Source organism: Pholcus phalangioides, unplaced genomic scaffold, assembly GCF_987345545.1.
Source record: "Pholcus phalangioides strain wild (caught in Gottingen) unplaced genomic scaffold, Ppha-v1.0 ptg000030l_1, whole genome shotgun sequence".
Taxonomy (NCBI): Eukaryota; Metazoa; Arthropoda; class Arachnida; order Araneae; family Pholcidae; genus Pholcus; species Pholcus phalangioides.
The window spans coordinates 2,909,962-2,933,336 of record NW_028301620.1 but is presented as its reverse complement, the minus strand read 5'-3'; the positions used below and the strand labels follow the sequence as shown (position 1 = coordinate 2,933,336).

The window sequence follows — 23,375 nt, the reverse complement described above, 5'->3', positions numbered from 1 at the left end:
TCAGTTTTTCTTTTCCCATACAAATGGTTGCAAAATGTTCAATCTTGTCAGTTTCTTTTTCCATACTGTTCTAAGACAGGATATTTTTGCTTTAAGCTAGAATCCTTCATTTATTATTATTATTCAGTCATTATGGGGAGTCTGAATGAAATCATTGAATTCAAGAATTAGTAATTGATTTTACAAATTATGATAATTTTTTTAATATGCCGTACGTTCCATAAATTACCTAAGAAAGTATTTTTCAATAGAGTAATTGTGAATCTAGTCTACTGCAAGAAACTCACCAAGAACTGAAATGAAAGGGATGTTGTGTGTTTTACATTATATTTGTCTCCACTATAGGTGAGCTACTGCAAATAACTCCAGGTGGATTATAGCAGCTACTACTGTCCGAATAGGGCATTGTCAACTTAGCATGGAAATGATTATCGACAAGGAAAGAGATTCTTGACAAGAATTTGTCAAAAAGAAAATCTGGTTCAACCACATCAGCAAAATACGTAGAAAAAACTTTTTGATGGAAGAAAAACTGATAGCATAGACCAAAATTCTGATAACGATAAAAAAAAATTTCTCGTGTTATGATTTATGTATTCCCCATACGGAATGTATTTCTCCATACATACCGAGCAAAAACGATGCTTATTCATGGAGCTGGTACAAAAATTTCCCTTTTTCTCCCTATACTGCATGGATAAGTAGAGTCTCTCAAATTATTCTCTGTAAGCATTCGAAGATGGGAGTCCTTCTGAATACAAGATAGCCTACATTCTTTGATTACTCTTCTGAAATATGTTTTCATATATCATATTTGCGAAGGTTTCCTGTGACTTTTTGCTATGACTGTTTTTACACAGAAGAACTGTGAGTAATTGAAGAAATTCTTGTTAGTGTAATATGTAACCAATTTGGTGTCTTACTTTTCAACGGTGGTATATTCTCCTTCTGTGCCATCACCAAAGTCCCATTCGAATTCCAATGCGAAGTCGAAATAAGCTTCTGCTTCAACGGTTACTTCCTCGAACAGCGCAACAAGTGATTTTGAGATGAGATGCAATCTAATATCTGTTATTGGCCTATGAACTGTGATAACTCTTCTGATGACTTTTGTTGTACCCTCAACAGAAATATTGAACACTGCATCATAAGTTCCATCTAGATTGTAACGATGAATCACAGAAATGTTGCTTGAAGAAGTTGTTGCAGACTGAATATTTTCCTGTTGATCATAAATGAATGATGAAATGTCCAATTCACTATCGTACACATTCCCATCACCAAAATCGGCAGTCACATGTATTGCCTCGAAATCTCCACCATTTTCTATAAGGATTGTGCTGGTACCATTGTGACCGGCAAAAAATATTGGAACAGCCAAATTGACTACCAGAAATCCAGCCACAGCTTCTATGTACATTTTTTCGCTCGTTACGTTACCGTAGCCATTCCATGCAGTCACCAGTATCACGTGTTTTCCAGGGTGTGGAATGATTGTTGAAAACTAAGGAAAAGAGAAAATAAAAACACAAATCAGTTTTTTTTAGTTTTCTGATAAAAATGGTAAATTAATTTTGCTAATGAGAAAAGCTTAGCTAGAGAAAAGCTGCCATTGGTTACTTATGAAAGTAAAATTTTACTGGAATAATAAGTTGCATCAAGAAAATAAAAGGCAATGTGCAGAAAATACTAAAGTGCTCGACTCAAAAATGTATTTTAGTACGACAGTGAGTGCCTTGCAATTGAGCAATCTCACAATTTTTATGCAACTGAGTGTCAACAAATGCAACATTTACATTTTGGCCCCAGTAGAGGCTTCCAGAGCATTATTGTGGAAACAACACTTGTTAAGAAGCCATACAAATGCAAAAAAGATGAAAGACCTCATATAGTATGTAGAGAAAAATCTCCATGAGCTTCACAACAGGAAAAGCCAGTGCACAAATGACCACTCTCCCAGCTCATATGTAGACCCACACTACTCGTCACTAAGAATACAGGGTGTTTCAAAAAGAATCACCCGATTTGAAATGTGTATATTAAGAAAAATATTGAACATAGACACTTAAGATTAATTTCATATTACATGGCTGATCATAAAGTTTTTTTACAAACCAAATTAAAGGTGCTCAATATGTCTACCTTGAATGCATGGCATATGTCTATATGGTAGTCAAATTTGTCCCAAACTTTTGTGAGCATGTTCGCATCCATTGTGAGTGAATTTATGCAGACTACATGCGAAACTGTGTTGGATGCACTCAACATTTTCGTCTGACATGCGGAGACAGCCAGGGCATTTCCCTTTACACAGACAACCTGTGTCTCGGAATTGTTTATGGGCCATTCCCAAAAAAGTGAACAAACCGTTTCCGAGACTTTGTAATTTTTTTACAAAATATCAGAGCACTCTGGTAGTAATTTTAATTTTTTTTCTAGTACTTCCTTTAATTCTCAGAAAAACCTGGCACTAAACACATAACGTGAATATTATGTCGTTTTGCGAAAGTCAAATCCAAAATTTTTGATCAAGCATTAAAAGTGAATCTTAGGAGCTCAAAAATGTTATCAGTTTTAATGTGGAATAAAAACATATTTCCCAAATGTCCATAACAGAGTGAACATATTTCCCAAATGTCCATAACAGAGTGAACATATTTCCCAAATGTCTGTAACAGAGTGAACATTTTAGAATGGAAAAAATTTTGGGACATGAACAAAAAAATTTTTCATAAGAAAAAAAAAATTTTCCAAATTTTATTGTCAGTTTTGTTCATCTGTGGCACATATATAAAATGTGATTTGAAGTTTTTGAAAAAAAAAATCCAGATTTGCTCTTTGTTTAACACTTTTTTGAAGCTGGGACAGCGTGATTTCAATGTTTTGCTACAAACAATGATTTAAAAAAAATTAGATACCAACTGAAACAAATTAAGAAACGTCATATGACAGAGAATTAAATGAAGTACTAGAAAAAAATTACAATTATACCAGAGTGCTCTGATGTTTTGTAAAAAAAATTACAAAGTCTCGAAAACGGTTTGTTCACTTTTTTGGGAATGGATGTCCTGTCTGTTATGCCATTATCATAAATAATTAATTTTTTTTTCACCTATATTGGCATCAAGTCATAGTACACAGAGATATGCTTCAAAATATAAAAAAAGTTTTCGTCAATCATTTAAATTTATAATGAAAAAATAATAATTTAGGCTAATTTGTCCACTCTGTTATGTCTTTCAAAAACTCAAGCAACACAACAGACTGTAAACTATGATTTAAAGTTAATTTTTCTTAGTTAAAAGGTTTTGAAGGTTTAAATTGAATTTAATAAAGTATCTATACAATTTAAACCCTTTACCACATTCGCCATCACATTATTTTTTCAGTAAAATACGAAAATGAAATAGTACAGATAGTTAAAATCACTGCCAGGCACAGATCCAGGTAGATGTGTCACAAGGGGCATTTTAGTATGAGTGAAGGTTGTTATATGACAATACATTCTGTATTTTATGAGACAGAAACATTATTTTTCCTATAATTTTTGTTTCCAGGTCCAATCCCCCCCAAGTCCCAAGTCCATTGTGGATCATTAATGTGAAAGGCATAAATGCGAGATTTATACCAACATCAAATTAATATTGAATTTCAACAAAAAACTTTGAAATAAAAGAAAAATCATCTTGATGATACAATATACAGCTGAGAGAACAAGTCCAGGGTCTACTTTGACCAGATTTTAATAATTTTACCAGACCAAAATTCAAACGACGAGGGATGGGGTGCGTGTTGTTAGAATTTGGTCATGGGATGGATGTTTTTCAAAGGTTTAAGAGAAGTTTCTGGATCACCTATGACATTTTGTATATAATTTTAGGGAAAATAAAAGTGTATTTGCATGGCCTATTTAGAATATTTGAGATATCTTTCTCTCAGTTAAACATTTCTGTGCACTTTGTTACAATGGTCTTCACTATGTTACGGGAAGCATTTTTGCAGTTCACAGGCAGAAAAATTTTAGGAACACTTCAAACTAAGATGTTAATTTATAAATTACCAACCCATTGTCTGTCAGAAATAAGTTTTGATTTTAAGCAGCTAAATATATGTAAAAAATAAACTTTTCATGTGCTATTTCAAAAAAATCATGAAAAACTATCAAAACGACAGAAAAAAAAAGGCAAAAAATTTTAAACTGTTTTTTTTCACATATGTGTAAGAAATAAGCTGATTTCATCATTTTAAGAAATAAAGCATCAGAAATAATAATTTTTTTACAGCGATATTTGTTTTTGTAACAGAGTGGACAAAATCCATGATTTTCAGCCATAAAACCCAACAAATAAAATATTATTACAAAATAAAAGTGAAAAATATTTATGAAATATTTAACTTAAGTCATTGGCTATAATTTCCGATCAATTTTATTTTGAAAATTCAACTTTAATTTTCCATTTCAAAAATGTGGAATGTACACTTTTTTGGGAATGACCCTAATGCTCTGAGCGGAGGAAGTTCAACACCAGGGTATTGTCGACGAAAAGTATGGTGAACAGTTGTTATAGACTCACACTTCACAAAGCTCCGAACACGAAATGATTTTTGTTGTGCAGTCGCCATCTTGACAAACACTGAAATGGCGGCCGAAGGAAGAGCGTTAGCGCTACCTGTTGGCAACTGAGTGAAACTCCAGATTTCCCTCTTTCTATCAATACATTATTCGATCAACACAGATTAAAAGCTGAATAGTTATGATTTTTTTAAATCGGATGATTATTTTTGAAGCCCCCTGTACTATGATTATGAGTTGGAGTGGATAAAAAATGCTAGCGGAGGCAAAGAAATGTAGACTAATGCTGTTGCAATCCAGCCAAGGAATATGAATTTTGTTAAAGCTGCATCCTAATAATGATGGGCACAGTAGCCCAGGTCGATAAGTTACTTGCCCAAATTTCCAAAGGATGATTAGAGGAGTCACGAGTTCAGTTCATCCTTGTCAGAAACTTTCCTGACACAGGGGTACAACAGAAATGGCGACATGGCCATAGAAAAAGATTGCTGCTGCAGGGAGTCCCACACTGAGGGGTTAGTGCACCAACCTCTTGGTCAGTATAAAACAGGCTGCCATTCAGAATCGGCAATAAATTGTAGGTCCTGGTCTAATTGGCCCTCATGTGCAGAAAATGACTATATAGTGCAGCAAAAATTATCAACCTAATGGTAATTCCTGACAGATTTTGACTTTCAAATAATTACTGACAATTCAAGTAGATGATTTCAAATTACATTAAAAATTAGCAATTCAATCAACATGACAGGACATTCAGTACACCAATTAATGTGATTTTAATGAATCATTCTGCAAGTATTAATAATTTGCTATCACCATCTTATATAATTTTGACGATTTGTGTTTTATATATTTGAATATTTATTGAATAAAAGAGGTTCCAGAGGTACCCACGTCCTTAAGAGCAATGGTCAATATCGCCGTAAAGCAATGTGGTCTGGATGTTTCCTGGCTCCAAAGTCTCACAATTTAGCTGGTCTCTCATATTAAAATGTCTGTCCACAGAGAGCAAGCAGAAATTTAACACAATACTTACATAACATTAAAATGTGATGTCATGAGTTGATCCTGACGGTCGTGACTGTTTCTGTTTCTGCGCCAGAGGTACCCCCTCCTATTTCTGTATGATGTCATCTAAAAACCAAAGCCTGAGATAGGTTGACTCTTTTGGTTGTCTGGCCTGTTTTGCTGCGGTTTAATCCCTTTATATAAAGAATGTGCATCATTGCATTGATACTTATTTCTTTTTTGTTTACAGCTGGTTGCCACCATATTACGAAGATGAGCAGTTTCTGGTTACTAAGGTATGTGCATATTATAATTAGACTTATCTCTGAACATTGAAACATTTTAAAATGACTGACCATATTGAGACGTCGCCCAGCCCATCACACACAACTTGGATAGCATAAATATGTGAGGGGCCAAATATTCTAACACATATCGATTTGTTATAAATTCAGCAAAGGAATGCGCACAAGATACATGTATGGTTTTTTATCACTAGCAGTCTCGCAATATGATGTGTTGGAATTTCTTGATTTAAATGCATGCAAGGAACTGCTAACATAGTGGTTCTGCTTGTATTGAGTTATTCTCCCGCAATTCCACAGTTTTTCAATGGCTCATTTGGTGAAAGATTAGTGGAGGTTATATCAATGGCTCTCAAAGTGTGCATCACACTGAGCTGTTGATGTGTGCCTGTTCAATGCTTTGCTAACCTATTCTGGGGAGCCTCAGATAGATGTTGACGGAGGCAAAGGAGCCACAGATAGCAAAAGTTTGAGAACCATTGGATTAGTGTGTGGATTTGCAAATCACCACTGTATTTATTAGTTACAAAAGAAATTGCCGAGAGTAACACTGAACGATTTGGTTATGGTAGAAAACAAAGTTTTTGAAGGAAGTAACAGAACATTTCGGAAAATACACTCACCTCATTCAGTGCTGTCACCTTCTGAACCTTTCCATCCAGACTCCACTCGAATAAAACATCTGGGCTGTAAGCATCTAGTTCCGCCTTCCATGAATGTGCTATAAGTAACAACCTAATAAGGAAATCAAGCACATATATTAACATGGACTTCATTCGCTGAATATATGCTATGTTATTAAAAATATCACCCAAAAATTAAGGACGTTCTACACATGTTGAGAATATGTGCTATTTTACATATTTCTTGATGTTCATGTATAGTTTCCCCAACATGCATAAAAAGATCCTTTACTTTCAGACTGCATTCAAAACGATAGAGCATAAGTATAGTAATCTGTGGATATTATACATATTAACATAACACATCTATGTCTATTAAATATGGCAATATCCTGATCTGACCACCACTGTCTGAAACTGTTGTAGTGGTTTTCGCTATGCATGCACTATGTATGTATGTTTTTTAGTAAAAATTTTAGTCAAAAATGCTCGTTCTATATAAAATCCAAATAGTTCCTTGAGCTCAGAGTTTAATTCATTTCTGAACGTTACTCACATCATGACAAAACTTGTAGGGCACGGTAGCCCAGGTTGATAAGATACTTGTCTAAAGTACCAAAGAATATTTAGAGGTGTCGCAAGTTTGATACCCAGTTCGTCCTGGTTAGAAACTTTCAGATGCAGGGGTGCAACAGAAACTGCGACATCATCACAGAAAAAGATTGCTACTGCAGGGAGTCTCACACCGAAGAGTTAGTGCACCAACCTCTTAGTGAGTATAAAATGCTGCCATTTGGAATCGGAAATAAATTGTAGGTCCCACAGAGAGAGTCTAATTAGCCCTCGTGTGCAGAAAATGACTCTAGTGTGAGAAAAATTATCAAACAAAACTTGTACAGTATAACTTTGAATTATACAAGTAACTTGATTTAGAAGTGCTTCACGAGACGGACGAGCAAAAATAAAAATAAAAATTTGACTTGATAAATGAGCAACATCTTGCAATACCAGCAGAAATGTAGAAGTTTTAACCAGGGCATGACAAATCAAAAAATATATATATGGGCACCAATTAAATATTAGAGAAGCCAATCGTATTTCTTTATCTGAGCTCGTAATCACACATATCAATTTTTGGGCAAGACATTTTTTGTCACGCCCTAGTTTTAACAGAGTTCAAATCAATAAATTAGAGATTGTAGCAGTGTTAGACTCGGGATAGTAAAATTGGAATTCTCAGATATTTAGAAATCTTTCGCATGGAAAATGTAACATAAAATAGACACCTAGTGTTGGCGTCACCACAAGAAATGTGTCTATCATGCGAAGAGGTTTCTGGAAAAACTGAGAATGAACAACCTCGAATTAAATACTGATGATGCTGTATTTGCCTGAGAAGTAATAATAAAAATACGGAATTAATGCAGATTTTGGTGACTTGTGTGCATAGACAAGCTCACTGAGTAGCTATGCGGCCTACAGACTGTAAACAGGGTCAGTACAGTTACATTATTAACACACATATTTGCCGTGCTGAGAAGGTTCTCGATCATAACAGAAAATTTGCAGGATTACTACTATCAACCCGCATATGGCACTTGTCTATATACCTCTGCAGAACGTCTAACAAATCAGTATATGCCGGAATGTGTGTGTATATATGATAAGAACCTAACATGAAGTTTGTTTGTAACGTGTAAATGCTTGCTATGTGCAGTGCTGCCATCTCGAATCTATTTTTTATACCCAAGAGTGAAGTGTAATGGTAGAATAATTTTCCTTTGTAGGCCTGTTGCTCTCTTTGGTGAGACTTTTCAACGGGGAGATAGGCTTTGCATTTACACCTTGAACCACAGAAAACCGACTTCAACTGACCACCACTGTGGCGCCGGTGGGGTTCAAACCTGGGTCCTCAAAATTTGCAGGATCGGTGGTCAATAAAATTACACTGGAACAAGAAGAGAGCGGCAAACAACCATGAATCCACTATTTGTTTTTGTGCATTGGAAATTAATTGTGGGAACATTGCTAAGATAGAGGCATCCGTGTTAAGTTATGTAATAATATGTATGTTGTAAACGGCATGATTATTTTTATTTCTTCATATTTTTACTTTTTTGTTTTTTGTACAGAAATTTATATCCAATAGTTTTCCGGTAATTTTGTTTTATATATTTGCGTATCTACTTCAATTTCTAAAAAAATAATCGCATGATAGGAAACTTGAACAGAGATATGCAGGGTTGAGGGCAATCTTCTCTCCCCCCCCCCACACCATCAGAGATTTGTGTAGTCTATCTGTGCTTATTATGGGAAAAGAGGTGGATCCTGCTTAGGACATTTCTCAAAAAATCAACATGAAAAAACATTGTAAGAGGTAAGTCGTTCTAAGTGGGAAGACCATTATAAGCGGGATCCACTGTATAGCTTTGGTACAGCCATGGGAACCCCATATCCTCGAGCCGGGTTCCTCACTGGACCATCTACAGTTGTTTCAAAATGAATAATAATCATAATGATGAGAATCCCCCTAAAGCCCTGTTACCCACCCCCCTCCTACTGACTACTGAGGGACTCGTGGGTACCCTTCCCACGCTTTTTTCCTCTAACACGCGTCCTCCCGCGTTTAATATCGAAACTCACCGGCACACATCGGTATTCCTCAAATAGAGGTTTAATATAAATAATATTCAAACTCAAGCTTTTAATATTAAAATTAATTACCATTTCCCGCGAAACGAAACTTCCGTTGACAGCGTCAATTTTTTTTTTCCTTTCACTATTTACTTCTTCACACTCGACGGAAAACAGCGCCTCTCAATTTGAGCGTCATACGGACGGCCTTGACCCACTAAATATTCCCCCTAGAATTATAATGATTTTTCTCAACTGGACGTAAAAGAATTTTTAAAGACGCAGAATAATCTAAATGTTTATAATGTGGTGACTGTTTCCGTAAAACATTGATTTTTTTTTTAATGTGAAAACATCTTGTCAAGGTCGACCATAAGTCAAGCCGTCTCAATGATTTGAAAATAAGTGTGGCGATTTTCCTAAAGCTAGCAAAAAGCAAAGGCGACGTTAATTCGTATTGTATTGCGGCGATTTTTTCATTTTCTTAAATTAATATTTCTATTTCAGTTTAATCTTTTGTATGAATTTCTCAATTGTTAAAGTTTATATTTTCTAAAGTGTTTTTTCAAATAAACCATGTGATAATGATTTGGGCTTCCCATTCAATCCTGGGATATTGTTAGGGGTCGGCGGGTGAATATACAGTGCAACGGAGGGAGCCATCAAAGGTGGTTGAGGTGTACAGACCAAGAGACCGGTGAAAAAAAAATCAGATACGAAGAAATAAGGCTTTCGAGTAAAATATGACACGAAAAAGTGTGAATATTTTCGGAACAGAGCAAAAATGTCCGTAGGACCTGAACCAGCTTTCTACGTGGCCCCGGGTGTCATGTCCATGGGGGGCGGGGGGGGGGACAATGAGATCCGCTACCATAGTTTTCAGGAGTGAGTATGCAAACACACATGCACGCTCTTACTTTCAAGCCAAGTATGCACATGTCCTGATGATTCATATCATTTTGCAAATGTTCTTGATTTTAGACGTCTTATCTGTGTATATTTATGCTATTTGTAATTTGAGAGAATGAATAAAATTTTTCAGACACGGCCACGTCCTCCCGGCAATGTGCTTGATTTGCGCAAGCGCAGAGCTTGGCCGTGTTCGGTAAGTAAGTCAAGTATGGGGCCCAGAGGCGTACGCAGGGAAGAAGAGTGCTAACTCAAAATTTCTGGGAAAGAAAATTTTTGTGCGCCCTCCAAATTTGGATCCTGCGTACGCCCATGATGTGTGGGTCCCTTCACTAAAATAACTTTTCCCCCGAGGCACCTGCATAGAACCCTACATGAGAGGGAAGCTCTCTGGAACTCTATGTTATTTACAAAAATTTTGTTCGTTATAAATTTACTTTCGTTTTTCCTTTTTAGGCCGTCCACCGCCTGGGTCTCATCAATAGGTATGTCCTCACTGGTGCGTCTTCTTTCAACAGCTTTCAACTTTCAATCTCGTTTTTTTTTTTCTTTACCGCTGAACTCTATCGCATGCCTCAAGTGGCGTGCCTTTTTTCTGTCTTCACCTATACGGCTAAACCTTTCAATTCAGATGCCGATGCAACTGTCGCAGTGGATGCAATTTCCACATTTTAATGTGAAAATATGTGAGGGAAAATTGCTTTATAAAAGACGGAATATATATAGACAAAATCATTCTCAAAATTGCTCAACTTCGGAATAAATTAACAATTAAATCAAGTTGTTCATCAACTTTACCCGAATATAGTCGAGTCAAAGAAATTAAGAAAACTGTATACTTCTATTTTGCTAAGTCGTAATCTAATACGTATTTAAATAATTTTTTTCGTTCAAAATTATAGTCAGCGCAGCATTATTTTTCTCAAGTGTTTGTTCATACACCAAAGCACTAAATCCGTGATAATAGAAGTGAAAAACTTGAAATTTTCAAATTAAATAATTTTTCATAATAAAAAGTAGCAGAATATGATAGCCCAAGATGATCAGATTTAAAATATTTTCGCACACAAATCCGAATATCAAAAGAAAATTATTTAATATGTTGTTTCAATCAATTTTTAAACTTGAAATATCGTACTTTCGACAGTCAGTAACAGAAAATTTCTCTAGAAGAGAATTTCTTGTGCGCTCATCCCTAAACTCGGCGTGCTACTCGAAAGGTTGATCCTGCGTACGCTTCTCGTTACAGCTCTAATAATATTAATGAAAATAAAATCTGCATAAAACTGTACAGTTTTTGAGAAAATAGCGAAGATTATTATTGCGCTGAAGGGAACAGCCTGTTCCTCATAAATTCGGGCCCTGTGCAAACATTAATCTTTTCCCTCCCCACCCCCCTTTTATATAAAGTTCTTTGAGGTAACTTTTTTCCAGTCGTAAGCGCAATGCTTGTTCCCATCATCAAAAAGGGTGCACCCTTATCAAGTCAGGATGATTTTAATCGTTGAATGTAATTTGTACAAAGTGTTCAAATTGGGACATTAATCAAGTACTCGCAAACATGAAATCGGACACGAGCATCAATCACTTTGAAAGCACCACAGTGCAGCAGGTTGAATATGTCTGCTACAGATTACAATTATGTAAAAAGTTTATATAATTACTCTCAAATTAAATTCCACGTTTGGAAATATTCTACGGAAAGAAAGTTTAAAAAAAAATAAAGGAAAGGAAATCAAAATTTGTGGGCCTCCTAAAATTTCAAGGGCGAAGGGCACTTGCCCCCGTTTGCCCATGCAAGATACAGGCACTGGTAAAGGGGTCTTGCATCCGGTAAGGGTGATCCTCCAACAGTTGACTAAGTATTATTCGTGTGCTTCCACGAAATGTTTAGAAAAATGTGGAGTCAAGAGTTTCAACAGCACGGGGGACCTCCGATGAAAGTGATGTTCAGAGGGCGTACCAATTTTATATACTTTGAAAAATCATACCATTAGATCTTATTATCATAAATAGCCCTCCAACACATCTGGTTAAAGTTCTCACGGCGTGTCTGGATTGCCCCATGCATTGAGGTGGCCCCGCGAAGAGCTCGTGAATTATTTTATAATTACACAGCAAACCTCCGTAACGCGAGCTCTTCGCAAAAATATGAAAAAGAAATCGACCAGCATTTTAATATGAAATTCTACCAAAAAAATAAGTTTCAAGACAATCATTTAATTTATAATTTTACAATTATAATTACCGTTAATTTAAATTTACCTTCAATAATATCACGTAATGCACTACGTGACCTGAAGTCTTCAAAAGTATCAAAGTTTTTTTTTTGTTTACATCATAAAAATCGAGAAAAACTTATGAAAACAACACTGAATCTTCACAAAAAGGAAAGGGAAATTGAACGAAAATCCAAACCTGGTGGAGCAGAGGGAAAAGGAATGCCTCTTAAAAAATGGCCCCCTTTCAACAAGTTTGAGTCACGCCTGAGTGATTTACGACACGCTTGATGACAGGTGTGCCAGTGGAAAGCGCATTGACGCAGAAAAAACGCACCAGTGTAGACATAGCTAATTGGCAACTTTAGTCATTGCCCCGGATAAAAAGGCTAGGCGGTGTCGAGTGCTTTATTGTCGATGTAGACAAATATGCATTATACACATGACAATAAAACACGTACTATAAAAATTAAAAGTGAAAGAAATAAAAATTGACAAAAATGATGACAGCATTATAAATTTATTCGCGAAATGGCCGATCACTTCTTAAATCGCCGTCTTCAGACACCGGCTCCATCGCAGAGACGCCAGACCTGGACCGCAAAATACGACAACGGTTTAACCCTTGAAGTCAGCCATTGACAGTTTCGTCGTCGATGGTGCTTGATATTTCTATCGTACAGAAGAGCGTCCCCGTGCTAGCCCTTAAATTTAAATAATTTAATTAATTATGAATGTACATTTATAGTAATTTCCCACGAACTTATCATGACAGGAACATGTGAAGTTTTTAAGAAGTAGCTTTATATGCAGGATACTTCGACTTATGAATTAATTCTGGAAGTGCTCTGCCCCAGAATACATAATATTTACTACGAGTGTCGAAAGACCCGGTTCACTGTAGCAAAAAATCGGCGTTGGTGCCTAAAATTTTTTCATGTGCGATAACTACATGAAGTCTGAGGGCAATGCAAAATTTTCATAATTTATGTAAGCATTTCCACCACCATGAAAAAACGTCTCCAAAGCATGGAAAAAATTGTTTAGGCTATTTTTCCTCACAAAAAAGTATTCTTGGTCTATGGGGAAATGTGGCTGGCACCTAATTTTTTTTCCGATTTGTCAAGCCCGTGTTGGACCATGGGATCAGAAACTTTCCCCAAAGGTAAATCTCATTTTGCGTGAATTTGAATGTTGAGAAATTTTCGAAAATCCATAAACAGATACCTTAGGGCATATTACGTAAGCTCATTTGTATTTCCCTATCCAGGACCGTCTTGATGCATGTGCTTAATCGAGCACGACCCTGAATCAAGTACATAATAATAATAATAATGTGATCATCACGTATTCCCAAGGGATCAGCATGATCCGTCCAGGGAATTTGTTAAAATCAAAATGTGAAAACAAAAATACAAAATAAAAAAACGCAGATGTTCGACATAGCATGCCAGGTTCTGAATTGGGATAGCTGGTATTTCAGGTCTAATAAGAGGGGCCGCACTCGGAGAAATCTTTTCTGCCTGGAGAGGGGCTATAACGACGTTGAGACGGCGTTGACCATGTCACCAAATATACAATCGATTTATAGTTCATTTCCAAAAACGAAAGAGTTGAGCCAGAGAAATATCTTGTTTCATCCATCACAAGAATTCCACCATGAAGTCACCATGGTGGTGGTGGTAGCAACGACCCCACTTTTCTCAGATGCACAATATCAGACCCACATCAGCCCCAGGAATTCTTCCCAACCTCCCAAAACGAATAATCATAAAAAAATAAAGCAGAATAAAAGAGCGGCGTAGATCCTAAGCCAGTTATGAAATGAAACAAAATGAGGAAAATGAAAAGGCAAAACATTGATTTCAATCGCCTTCAAAGGAAAGAAAAGGCCACAGTCGTTATCTCTAGGTTTATAACATATAAAAAAATCCGTGTTGAAGAGGAAAGGGGGAACAAGAAAAAAAGGTGAATCGTGCATCGTTTCAATCTGCACATTACACACCACACACGGGTCATGATATTCCCATAACCTGCAACGCCAAAAAAAAGTAATAAAGATGGCTCAAAACCTGCGGGTGGGATAGGTCCGCTCTCTCACTCTCTACCTCGATTATTAGTATACGTAGTAGTCTACATTATTTTTCTACGGTTTTTTTCTTTTATTCTTCATAAAATCATTTTTCTTTTCTTTAGCTATTAACGCCAGGACGGCAACTAGAAGAGAAAGGGTTATAAGGAAAAGAAGAAAAAAAGAGTGTAATGATGGCCAAGCAGGTGAAAAATTTGTGAATCGGTGGATCATAGAAACACAAGGCATAATGCCCGTGGAAAAAAACTGAAAATGAACTGCGTTCTTAACTAGCACGTGGAAAAGAGAACGAAATGTTCGAAATATGTTATGCACTAGTCTGGAATATTTTTCCAACAAGTACTCACTGGAGGATCCACCATGATCTCTACCACAAAGGATACCAAGGACCCCTAAGCTGCAGTTGCTTGCGAGAGGGGTGTATGTATAGATTCTCTTTTTTTTTTAATTTTCCGATTTATTCTGAAGCATGTCCCGTGAACTGCAACCGCTTGCGGACTACTTAAACTCTCAGTAAAAAAAAAAAAAAAAAAAAAGAGCATATTATTATTATTCCCGTCGTGAATGCGTTTTTTATATCTGATAAAAGCAGCCTTGACGAACTGACAGCGTTTCCGAAAAGTGGCCACAACGTAACGAAAATATGTGACACTTTAAACCAGAGTTTGACTAATTCCAGTCACCGTAGTGACTAAATAATTGGCATTGGCACCTGATTTATTATTATTTTCAGATTTAAATTCCTGCTTCAAACCGGTACCGTCTTAACGGGGTGGGGGGAAAACGTAAAAAGGAATTTCGAAAATGAATGTCATGTTCAACATGGTAGTAGAGCTTGATTAACCCTTTCAGCTAGTGTTTCTCAAAGTGTGCGTTGCGGAGAGCTGGAGACATTTATTTGTGTGCATATTTATGCTTCAAAGTTGTGCTTTTATATGAGAAAATATCTACCTAACTATTTTGGTGAGCCACAGATGAACCATAAATTGGGCTCGGGAGCCACGAGTGACAAAATTTTGAGAACCACTGTGGCACAGCAGAAATCACTAAACCCTCTTCAAAATGAGATACAATAGAGTCTCGTTTATCCGACATTCCGAATTATCCGACGCCCCACCGAAAAAAAACAACGCATTAATTGGCAACAAGAACTGCAAGTTCTGAGCGTAGTTTATTTTTTGTTGCAAAAGGCATCGCATTTTCGTAATAAATTCAATGAAGTGGACCAAGATTTCACAGCAAGTGTGTGTTGGCTCGATCGATGGAAGAGACGCTACGGTATCCGTCAGTTCAGTTTTTGTGGGGAAAAACTATCATCGAGTTTCGAAGAAATGGAAGCATTCAAGAAAAGATTTAAGGAATTTATTTAAACTGAAAGCCCCTAACAGGTGATCAGATGTTTAACTGCAATGTGTGAATCAGGCCTTAATTACAAAATGTCATCTAGTAAGAGTCTTGCAGCTGGAACTGAAGTGGCAGCTCCTGGCTATAAGCGTAGTAAGATAAGGCAGACAATTTTAGCATGCAGCAATGCTACAGCAAACCTCAAAATGAAACTTGCAGTGATTGGAAAATCCAAAATATGCAAAAATGCTATAGTCAGAAAAGCGCATGGATGAGCAGTGAAATTTTCAAAGACTGATTCTTTCAGGAATTCACATAATGACGGAGTTAAGGCTCTAGAAACTACAATTAAATACATTGAGCAACAAGGAATCGACTTATTGCTGCTGCAAAGACTTGGCAGCGAAGAAACGAACACTCGTCAGGAAAAAGCAGACTGCGTTCAAAAATTTCTTTAAATCTTCACAGGACTGAACTTTTTAAAAGTGCTGTATTAAACTTCAGAATATTCTGTAAGTTCATTTTTTCTGTTGTTTTGCTGTAAAACATTATTATTAGGTTCGTAACGTGTAAAGTTATAACATAGTTTGACGTTTAATAGGCTTTTTTTTAACATCTCCCTATTATCCGCCATTTTCGCTTATCTGACATTCTGCCGGCCCGTTTAGGTCGGATAAAGCGAGACTCTACTGTATCTTTTTTTTTTTAATGAAGCAGGCTTTCTTCCAAATTTCAGCAGGTGCAAACTAAGGATACAGGGAAAAGTTTTCCATTTACAAACCAACTTCACAAAATATCTGGGCTGGTCAATGCTCAAATAAAAGGCTTTTAAAAAGGCGATGTATCTGTCAATGCCACTAAAAGGGTTAAAACACCATAATAACGTAAATTTTCCAGTAAGCATTAATACCTGCTGCGAGTGCGAGATTTCATTTCCCCTACGTCGTCTGACCGATCCCTCGGATATTCCCAGAACCATTCCGGGTATTATTAGCGGTTCTGCACTTGATACTAATGCATGTGCAATTTTAAACATTAAAAAATTACAATCATAACCATGATGCCGCAAATTACCATGTCATTTACTTTTAAACGACAGCAGAGCACGGAGGGGGAAAAAATGCTATTTGCAGCTGCTATAGGAAAATCGACCACCTTTGCGCTAATTGTCTCGCAATAGCGTACGTACCTGCTGGTACGAAATAAATAGGAAGATGAAGCACACAAACTAGCAACATCGTATAAATGAAAATTACTCGGTGGGCAAAATAATGAATACATATAACAAAAAGTATTTATAATATACAAAAGAATGGCGGCTTCAGTGATGGGAACAAGCTTTTTTTCCCCGTGGAATATGTTAATAATATTATAAGACCAAAAGGAAAAACGACGAGGCGGCTTATCAATGAATGAATGGACTCGTTATCTGACAGCCTAATGAAAGCTATCCTTTCATTTCCGGCTGTTTGCTCGTTAGTAATAAATAAAATAAGAAAGAGAGTTTTGTCTCTCTCTCACTTATTTGTATGTGTGGAGGGTAAAAGGAAAAAGAACGGCCATCGTGTACATATTACGAAGAGCTGGTGAATTACTCGGTTCTTGGAAAAACCACGGCATTTGCAGGCGCCGATAAGGACCTCACGAACAACATATTGCAAGTCGAAAAAAAATATCGCTTTATATAGGGTAAAATAATGTATGTCAAGTGTTCATTGGAGCCTGAAATTCGATGACATGATAAACGAAATTAACAAATTTTGTTCAACGACTTACTGTCCAGAAGTTAAATGTGAAACACAATAAATGGTGAAACACAATAAAATGGTTTATTTTATGCTGCTTCTCTGTCCTTGTTGGTTATCCTCACTTTTAGTCTATCTACCGCCGGTGATTTTCATGCTACAGTTTTCGAATGCTATTTAGGGTTTTTCACAATGGAGATCACATTCCAATACAAAAAACTTGGTGTTGCCATTTGATATTTTCGAAATTTTCTCACTGTAACTGTTAGAGTGACACTGTTGTTTTCCATATCATTCTTGGGCGCATACATCAAAATACCTTATGCCAAAATTTCATTCAGTTTCTGTGAATGGTATGATAGTTAGGGGCCCAATGTCGGGATAGTTTTTTTATAATCACCCTGTATATATATTTCTCAAGTGTTCTTGCATTAAAATTTTTTCCAAGGAGTTCTTAGAATTGGAGCTGTGAACACATCGATAAAAATGTTTGTCTGCCTTGATATATAATCACGTTATCAAACTTTTGAAATTTTTCAAATTTTGTATCTGCTCTAGTGAGCTTTCAAAATCTGCACGCACCTCCACCTGTCGTATTCCGCGCGATCAAGGTAATGCATTTAAATGTTTATAATGAGTAGTTTTGAAATCTCGATAGAGTTCTCACTCCTCGTCACCACCTGTGCTGATTGTTTCAGATAAAGTGATGAAAATAAATACTGCAGATAAATCCATCTCGTCTTTGAATGTACGTAGACAGACTTCAAAGATTCAATATTCAAGAGGAATTCGCAAATCTATATCAGCGAACACCTAAAGCAGCTTTCAGAATATATTTCCGGAGAGAGAACCATCTCCAGAGTTGATTTATTGTTGAACATCAAGAACTACATAAATTAATTACAGCAATCAACAGACTGGAGGGATCTTTCGGCGACTTCATGAAATTTATCTCCAGGAAAAAAAAATAGGCTAGAGTTTTGCCCAACACTCGACGATCATTATCCAACCGATTTTTGAGATCTGCCGACTATCACTAAAAATAAAATATCCTTTCTTCTTCAAAACGAGCGCATTTCTTGGGCAATAAAAGTTGGTCTCCGATAGCGAATTATTATAGGAGGGTTATTGCATTAGCCTAGGAGCGGCAATTCCTCTTCAACTACATTTATATCATTGTGGGAGAGAAACTATAGGGTTATAAGCCAGAGAGAGAGAGAGAGAGGCGAGCAAGGGATGGCCCAGGTGGGCGCTTCTACAAACAAACACCATCCGCTCTTGTTATCGCCAACTGTCACTTGTGTGTGTCGAGAAGCAAAGATAAGGGCTTTCAAATTAATGACACACCTAATCCCAAAACACGGCTGCCAAACGGCGATCCTCCCTCTTACTACTGCTGCCATATAACAGCGTTTCCAGCAAGTAGGCGATAAAAGCCATGCCGGTTACCAACAGCCCAGGGATGGATAACAACTCGCGACGCGAGAAGGATGGCAACAACTTCTGGCTGCTGTTTCTTCACGGAGCGGGATTTGCGTCCTGAAACATCGGGCACAACATTTGCCACTGTAACAACAAACATAATCCTCCCTCTCTCTCTTGCCAGTTCCTCCTCTATTCACATCCTAATTCAAGCAAATCTATTGGTTCACTCATGGATAATCGTCCAAAAAATAGAAATTAGTGTGTAGACAAATATAAAATAAAGCACATGTGTGAATGCCGATGTGCCTCGCGTGAAATTTCAAGCTCAGATACCGTACATACTGATGGAGTGAATCTATTTGTAATGCAACTCTTTTAGAGCCCTCCCCATCTAACGTTTTGGTCAATTTTCAAGCTGGCCTTATCTCCTTGTGGCCTATCTACATCAGAGTCTATTATTGGCCCTACGAATCCACTTCTCAAAAAAGCTGTTTTAACGTCCTCTTTTAAGGCAACAATGGGATCCCATGTTGCACTTCGAGTTTCTACTCTACTCTTCCACAGGCGGAAATAGACGTGAAAGTCTGGGGGTGCACGATGATGATTGCTGGAGGGGCATGATGATATAAATTCATATATACATTAGATCAGTAGGCTCCATCTTTGATGCTGGGGGTGGGTAATGCCCTCCATGCCCCCCCCCCCAGTGTCTCTTTCAGAGAGCCCATGCTCTCTTTCCAGAGCACGTAAGGAAACACTGATCTAAAAAGTTGAATTTCCCAACTTAAAGCCAACGTAGTTTTTTTTTTTTAAGTTTTTTTTTTTTTTACGTCTGCGGACATGTTTTCTTCTGTGTGTGCAATACATCAAAGAAACGATGACACGTTTAGAGCTTTTGCGGTCACCCAAAATCGGCCCACACCTGCCGATTCCGAGCCAAAACCAGTTTGGGGGTGTGGCTACGCAAAAGCGACGTTAAAAGCATCCCCGCTGTGCTAACTACACCTCGAAACCAGTTTTTTGAGCAGGTCGGAGCAGCATAGCGTTGTGGGTGTGGAACTGGCTTCAGAAAACATCTGTTAATTTTGCTTCAAAATATGGAAGACAGATAGAGCACCAGTGAGCACGAAACACTCATAACTCTGCCAATATAAATATGTTAGAGAGATACGCTCAGAACACAATTTTCCGGCATGCACCAATTCGTCAGAATTTCCCCAGAGAAATGTTTACGAGGTACATGTTCGGTAAAGTAGTAGCTATGAGAGAACAAAGGCGCAAAAGCAATCTTTTTTGTCGATCTGATAGCTTATCTGATTATCTGTTCTTTCGCCAGTTCAAAATGAAACGTGTCACCACATGACGCTTGTTATCATAACGAACCTCGTTGTGACAATCTGTTCGAGTTGTGAGAAATAGATTTTAAGAATTTGTTTCAAACTTTAACTTCCAGTCAAACGTATACAGAACAAAAATGTGTGCGGCATTTTTCTACGAATGGATACGGCATTACAACAGTAATAACCACCGCCATCACATGTACCGACCGGCGGCAAACATAGAAGACTATCAACGGGCTTAAACCGCAATATTAATAATCCTTGGATATTAGGTACGTACGAAGGGCGCGAAGACATACACGCAGTGGAAAAGCGTCAGTTGGTCGGTGATTAGGAAGGGCGTGCCATTAGCGAAACAACGAGAGAGAAGGTATAACAGTCCTCCACCCCTATATATACCAAACATCACGGGCTGTGGCTGAAGCTTATTGGAAACTTATTAGTGAACGTGGTGCCCGCGTGTATTGGGAACGTATGCCGGGAGCACAACACTACCATTGCTTTTCCTAATCACCCGTAGATGAAGTAGGTCGATATGTTAATGGAATTCTGCGGTAGTTGCTCCCGCGGATGATGGTCAAATGCACTCACATCCGAAACTACTGGAATAGTCGTCGTAGTTAGTGTATAACTAACCCAAGGAATTTACCGAAGGTTTTTGGTTAAGGCCGTGACCACGAGGATTTTGCCTTCACATAACAACAATCTTGGTTTGGGATCATCATCATCACAGGAACCATTACGACTGAAAACTCTCTCTTAATTACGCCGTTGTCAGTCCGTGCGATTCACGAAATCAACGGCACACACACACAAATCGAAATAGCGCAACACTCTCAGAAGGAAGTACTGCAGTTCGTATCAAATACGAGGAGCTTCCAGTAAATATTCGGAATGATTTTATTTCTAGACAATTATGAGAGACTGAATCGAAATTATATGCACGGCAACACGTTTTTCCTATTTACGAGCTTCATATTCCGGAGGTTTCTGTTGACTAGCCCCTGAACAAACTAATTATCCGAATCATACTCAGGAAAGAAACAAACGATCAAATCAAATGACAAAGAAACTGTTAACGCATTCAGACACAGTATGTGTCTTCTTCAGAGGAACCACTGTAATCGGGGATCCCTCCTCTTGAGTTATTTACCTCCCGGTTGCTCAGCGGAAAGTACGTATGACCGAGTCCGACGTTGAGGTCAAAGTAGAGACAACTCAACCAACACCTTCTATAGCAGAAAGCCTCCGCGCGAAGCTCGTGACGTCACTGAAGCCGTCCATTTCACCCATAGTTATATATGCTGCTATATAACAACACCGCTATATCCAAAGTCTACAGGTGAAATGGGCGATTGCATCACATCAGGTAAAGGATTGTTACACCTCTTGCGAATCATTTTCTAGGATGTTCTGTCGAAAGTCAAAAATATGAAAATCATCTTAGCTCAGTCAGTACTTTTTGGAGAGTGGATGCAACAGCGCACACCTCTCATAGTAAATAGCCTATACGGCGTACGGCGATAGACGAAAGGGGGGGGGGAGATCACCTATACCCCGTTTAGTGAAAACAGTTGTATAATTAGCATAGGCCGTTGGGCGGAGAGGTACACATTCTCCCTTCACAATACCCAGCCTCAGCGATTTGCACGTGCCCCTCCCCATTCGAGGAGCCCGTATCTGTTTATGGTGAACAGTGAATTACACAACACAGGCGCTGCCATCTTCCTCCTAGTTTACAATTATTTCTGCTATGGCGAAACTGTTACGAAGGGAAGCAGGCTCCGCACGTTGGGAAAACTACATACAGTCGGTTAATCGGATACCGGATACCTTGCTTGAACGGGTAAAATCCCCCAGCACCATGAAACATTTGGAATTAATAGAAAATGTGTTACTAAAAGTTAATACTAAGAAAAACACATTTAAGAGTTGGTACTGGTGTCGTGAGAGCGTTTTCGTTCGTGTCCCGATGGCGCGACACTGACCTCCAAGTATTCAAGTTGTCTAAGTATTCAATACGTACATTCAATTATTTTATTTTTACTGTTTGTTGAGCCAATAGAGGGCGCTAATTTTCCTAATGAAAAGTAAAAATCTTGGATATATTGTAATCATTTTGTATAATTAAATATAAATGTCATTTCATTTTTGGTGTCTGATCCATTCGAGAATTCTTATTAATACTGTTCCTTCATCAGTTTTCAATACACAGCTATACTGACGTTGTAAAATGACAACTGAATTGTTCCCCGCACAATCGGATACCCTGCTAAATCGGATATTGTGTGCTGGAATCATTTATATCCGATTACGGGGCGACTGTATGTACAGATTAAACTTTCGTCAACCCCCATTGTGCGGTCTGAATACGGGCATTCGCGATCAGAGCCATCACGACACGACCTCACAAAAGCTGTCTCAGTTTTATTGCAAAATTCTATATTTTCCTTGCCAACGCTTTCTTGAACTTTATCTCGAGGTACTGTGTTTATAGTCTTATAGTTCCTTGAGTTCTCTAGGTTCAAGGGTGTATCTTATTCACTGGTACAAAGTTTCTTCCTCAGATGTACCTCCTCCTATGACCGTCGCTCTGTCTCAACGGAGAGAGATAAAAGCAGGTGGTCGAATGAGACCTGGGCCTTGCTGGAAGTTGTGCGTGTATGTGTTGTGAAGCTAACGTGAAGTTTGTTTCTGTGTAATACTTGTTATGTGCAGTGCTGCCATCTGTCGTCAAATTTTCTAACTATATATGAGGCATTTTAAAGGGGCGATCGACTCACATTCGCGCCTCGAAGTTGAAACCACAGAAAACCTACTTCACCTACACACCACTGTGGCGGCAATGGAGTTCGGCCCCGGTACCATGTCAAATTACTGGTTTTCAAAGTTCCAAAGTCCACTGATGTATCAGAAGATGTCCTGAGTCAAATTCATCGACAATTGTGGCAAAAACAAAGAAAAAATATTTTAATGTACAAAAAATTCGACATTAACTTCTAATTCAACAAGAATCGAATCTCTCTTGGCCTAAATATGCCTCCATAATACATAATAATTCCTTGCTTGAAATGAGAACACTGAGGACTGCTCTACACTCAAGACCGTTGACATGGGAATCAGGCATTGAACTATGACGCTACCAAGTACCATCGAGC

General features: G+C 37.8%; 1 protein-coding gene across 1 annotated transcript in view; it reads right to left on the bottom strand.

Moving 5' to 3' along the window:
• Positions 1–23,375, bottom strand: part of LOC149067449 (uncharacterized) — a 369,309-nt gene that overhangs the window by 94,054 nt on the left and 251,880 nt on the right. Inside the window, exons 13-14 of the mRNA XM_089252608.1 lie at positions 6,510–6,621; positions 924–1,504 (exon numbers count right to left, since the gene is read on the bottom strand). Of these exons, the coding sequence (XP_089108734.1) occupies positions 924–1,504; positions 6,510–6,621 (693 nt within the window). The remainder of the gene's footprint in view (positions 1–923; positions 1,505–6,509; positions 6,622–23,375) is intronic.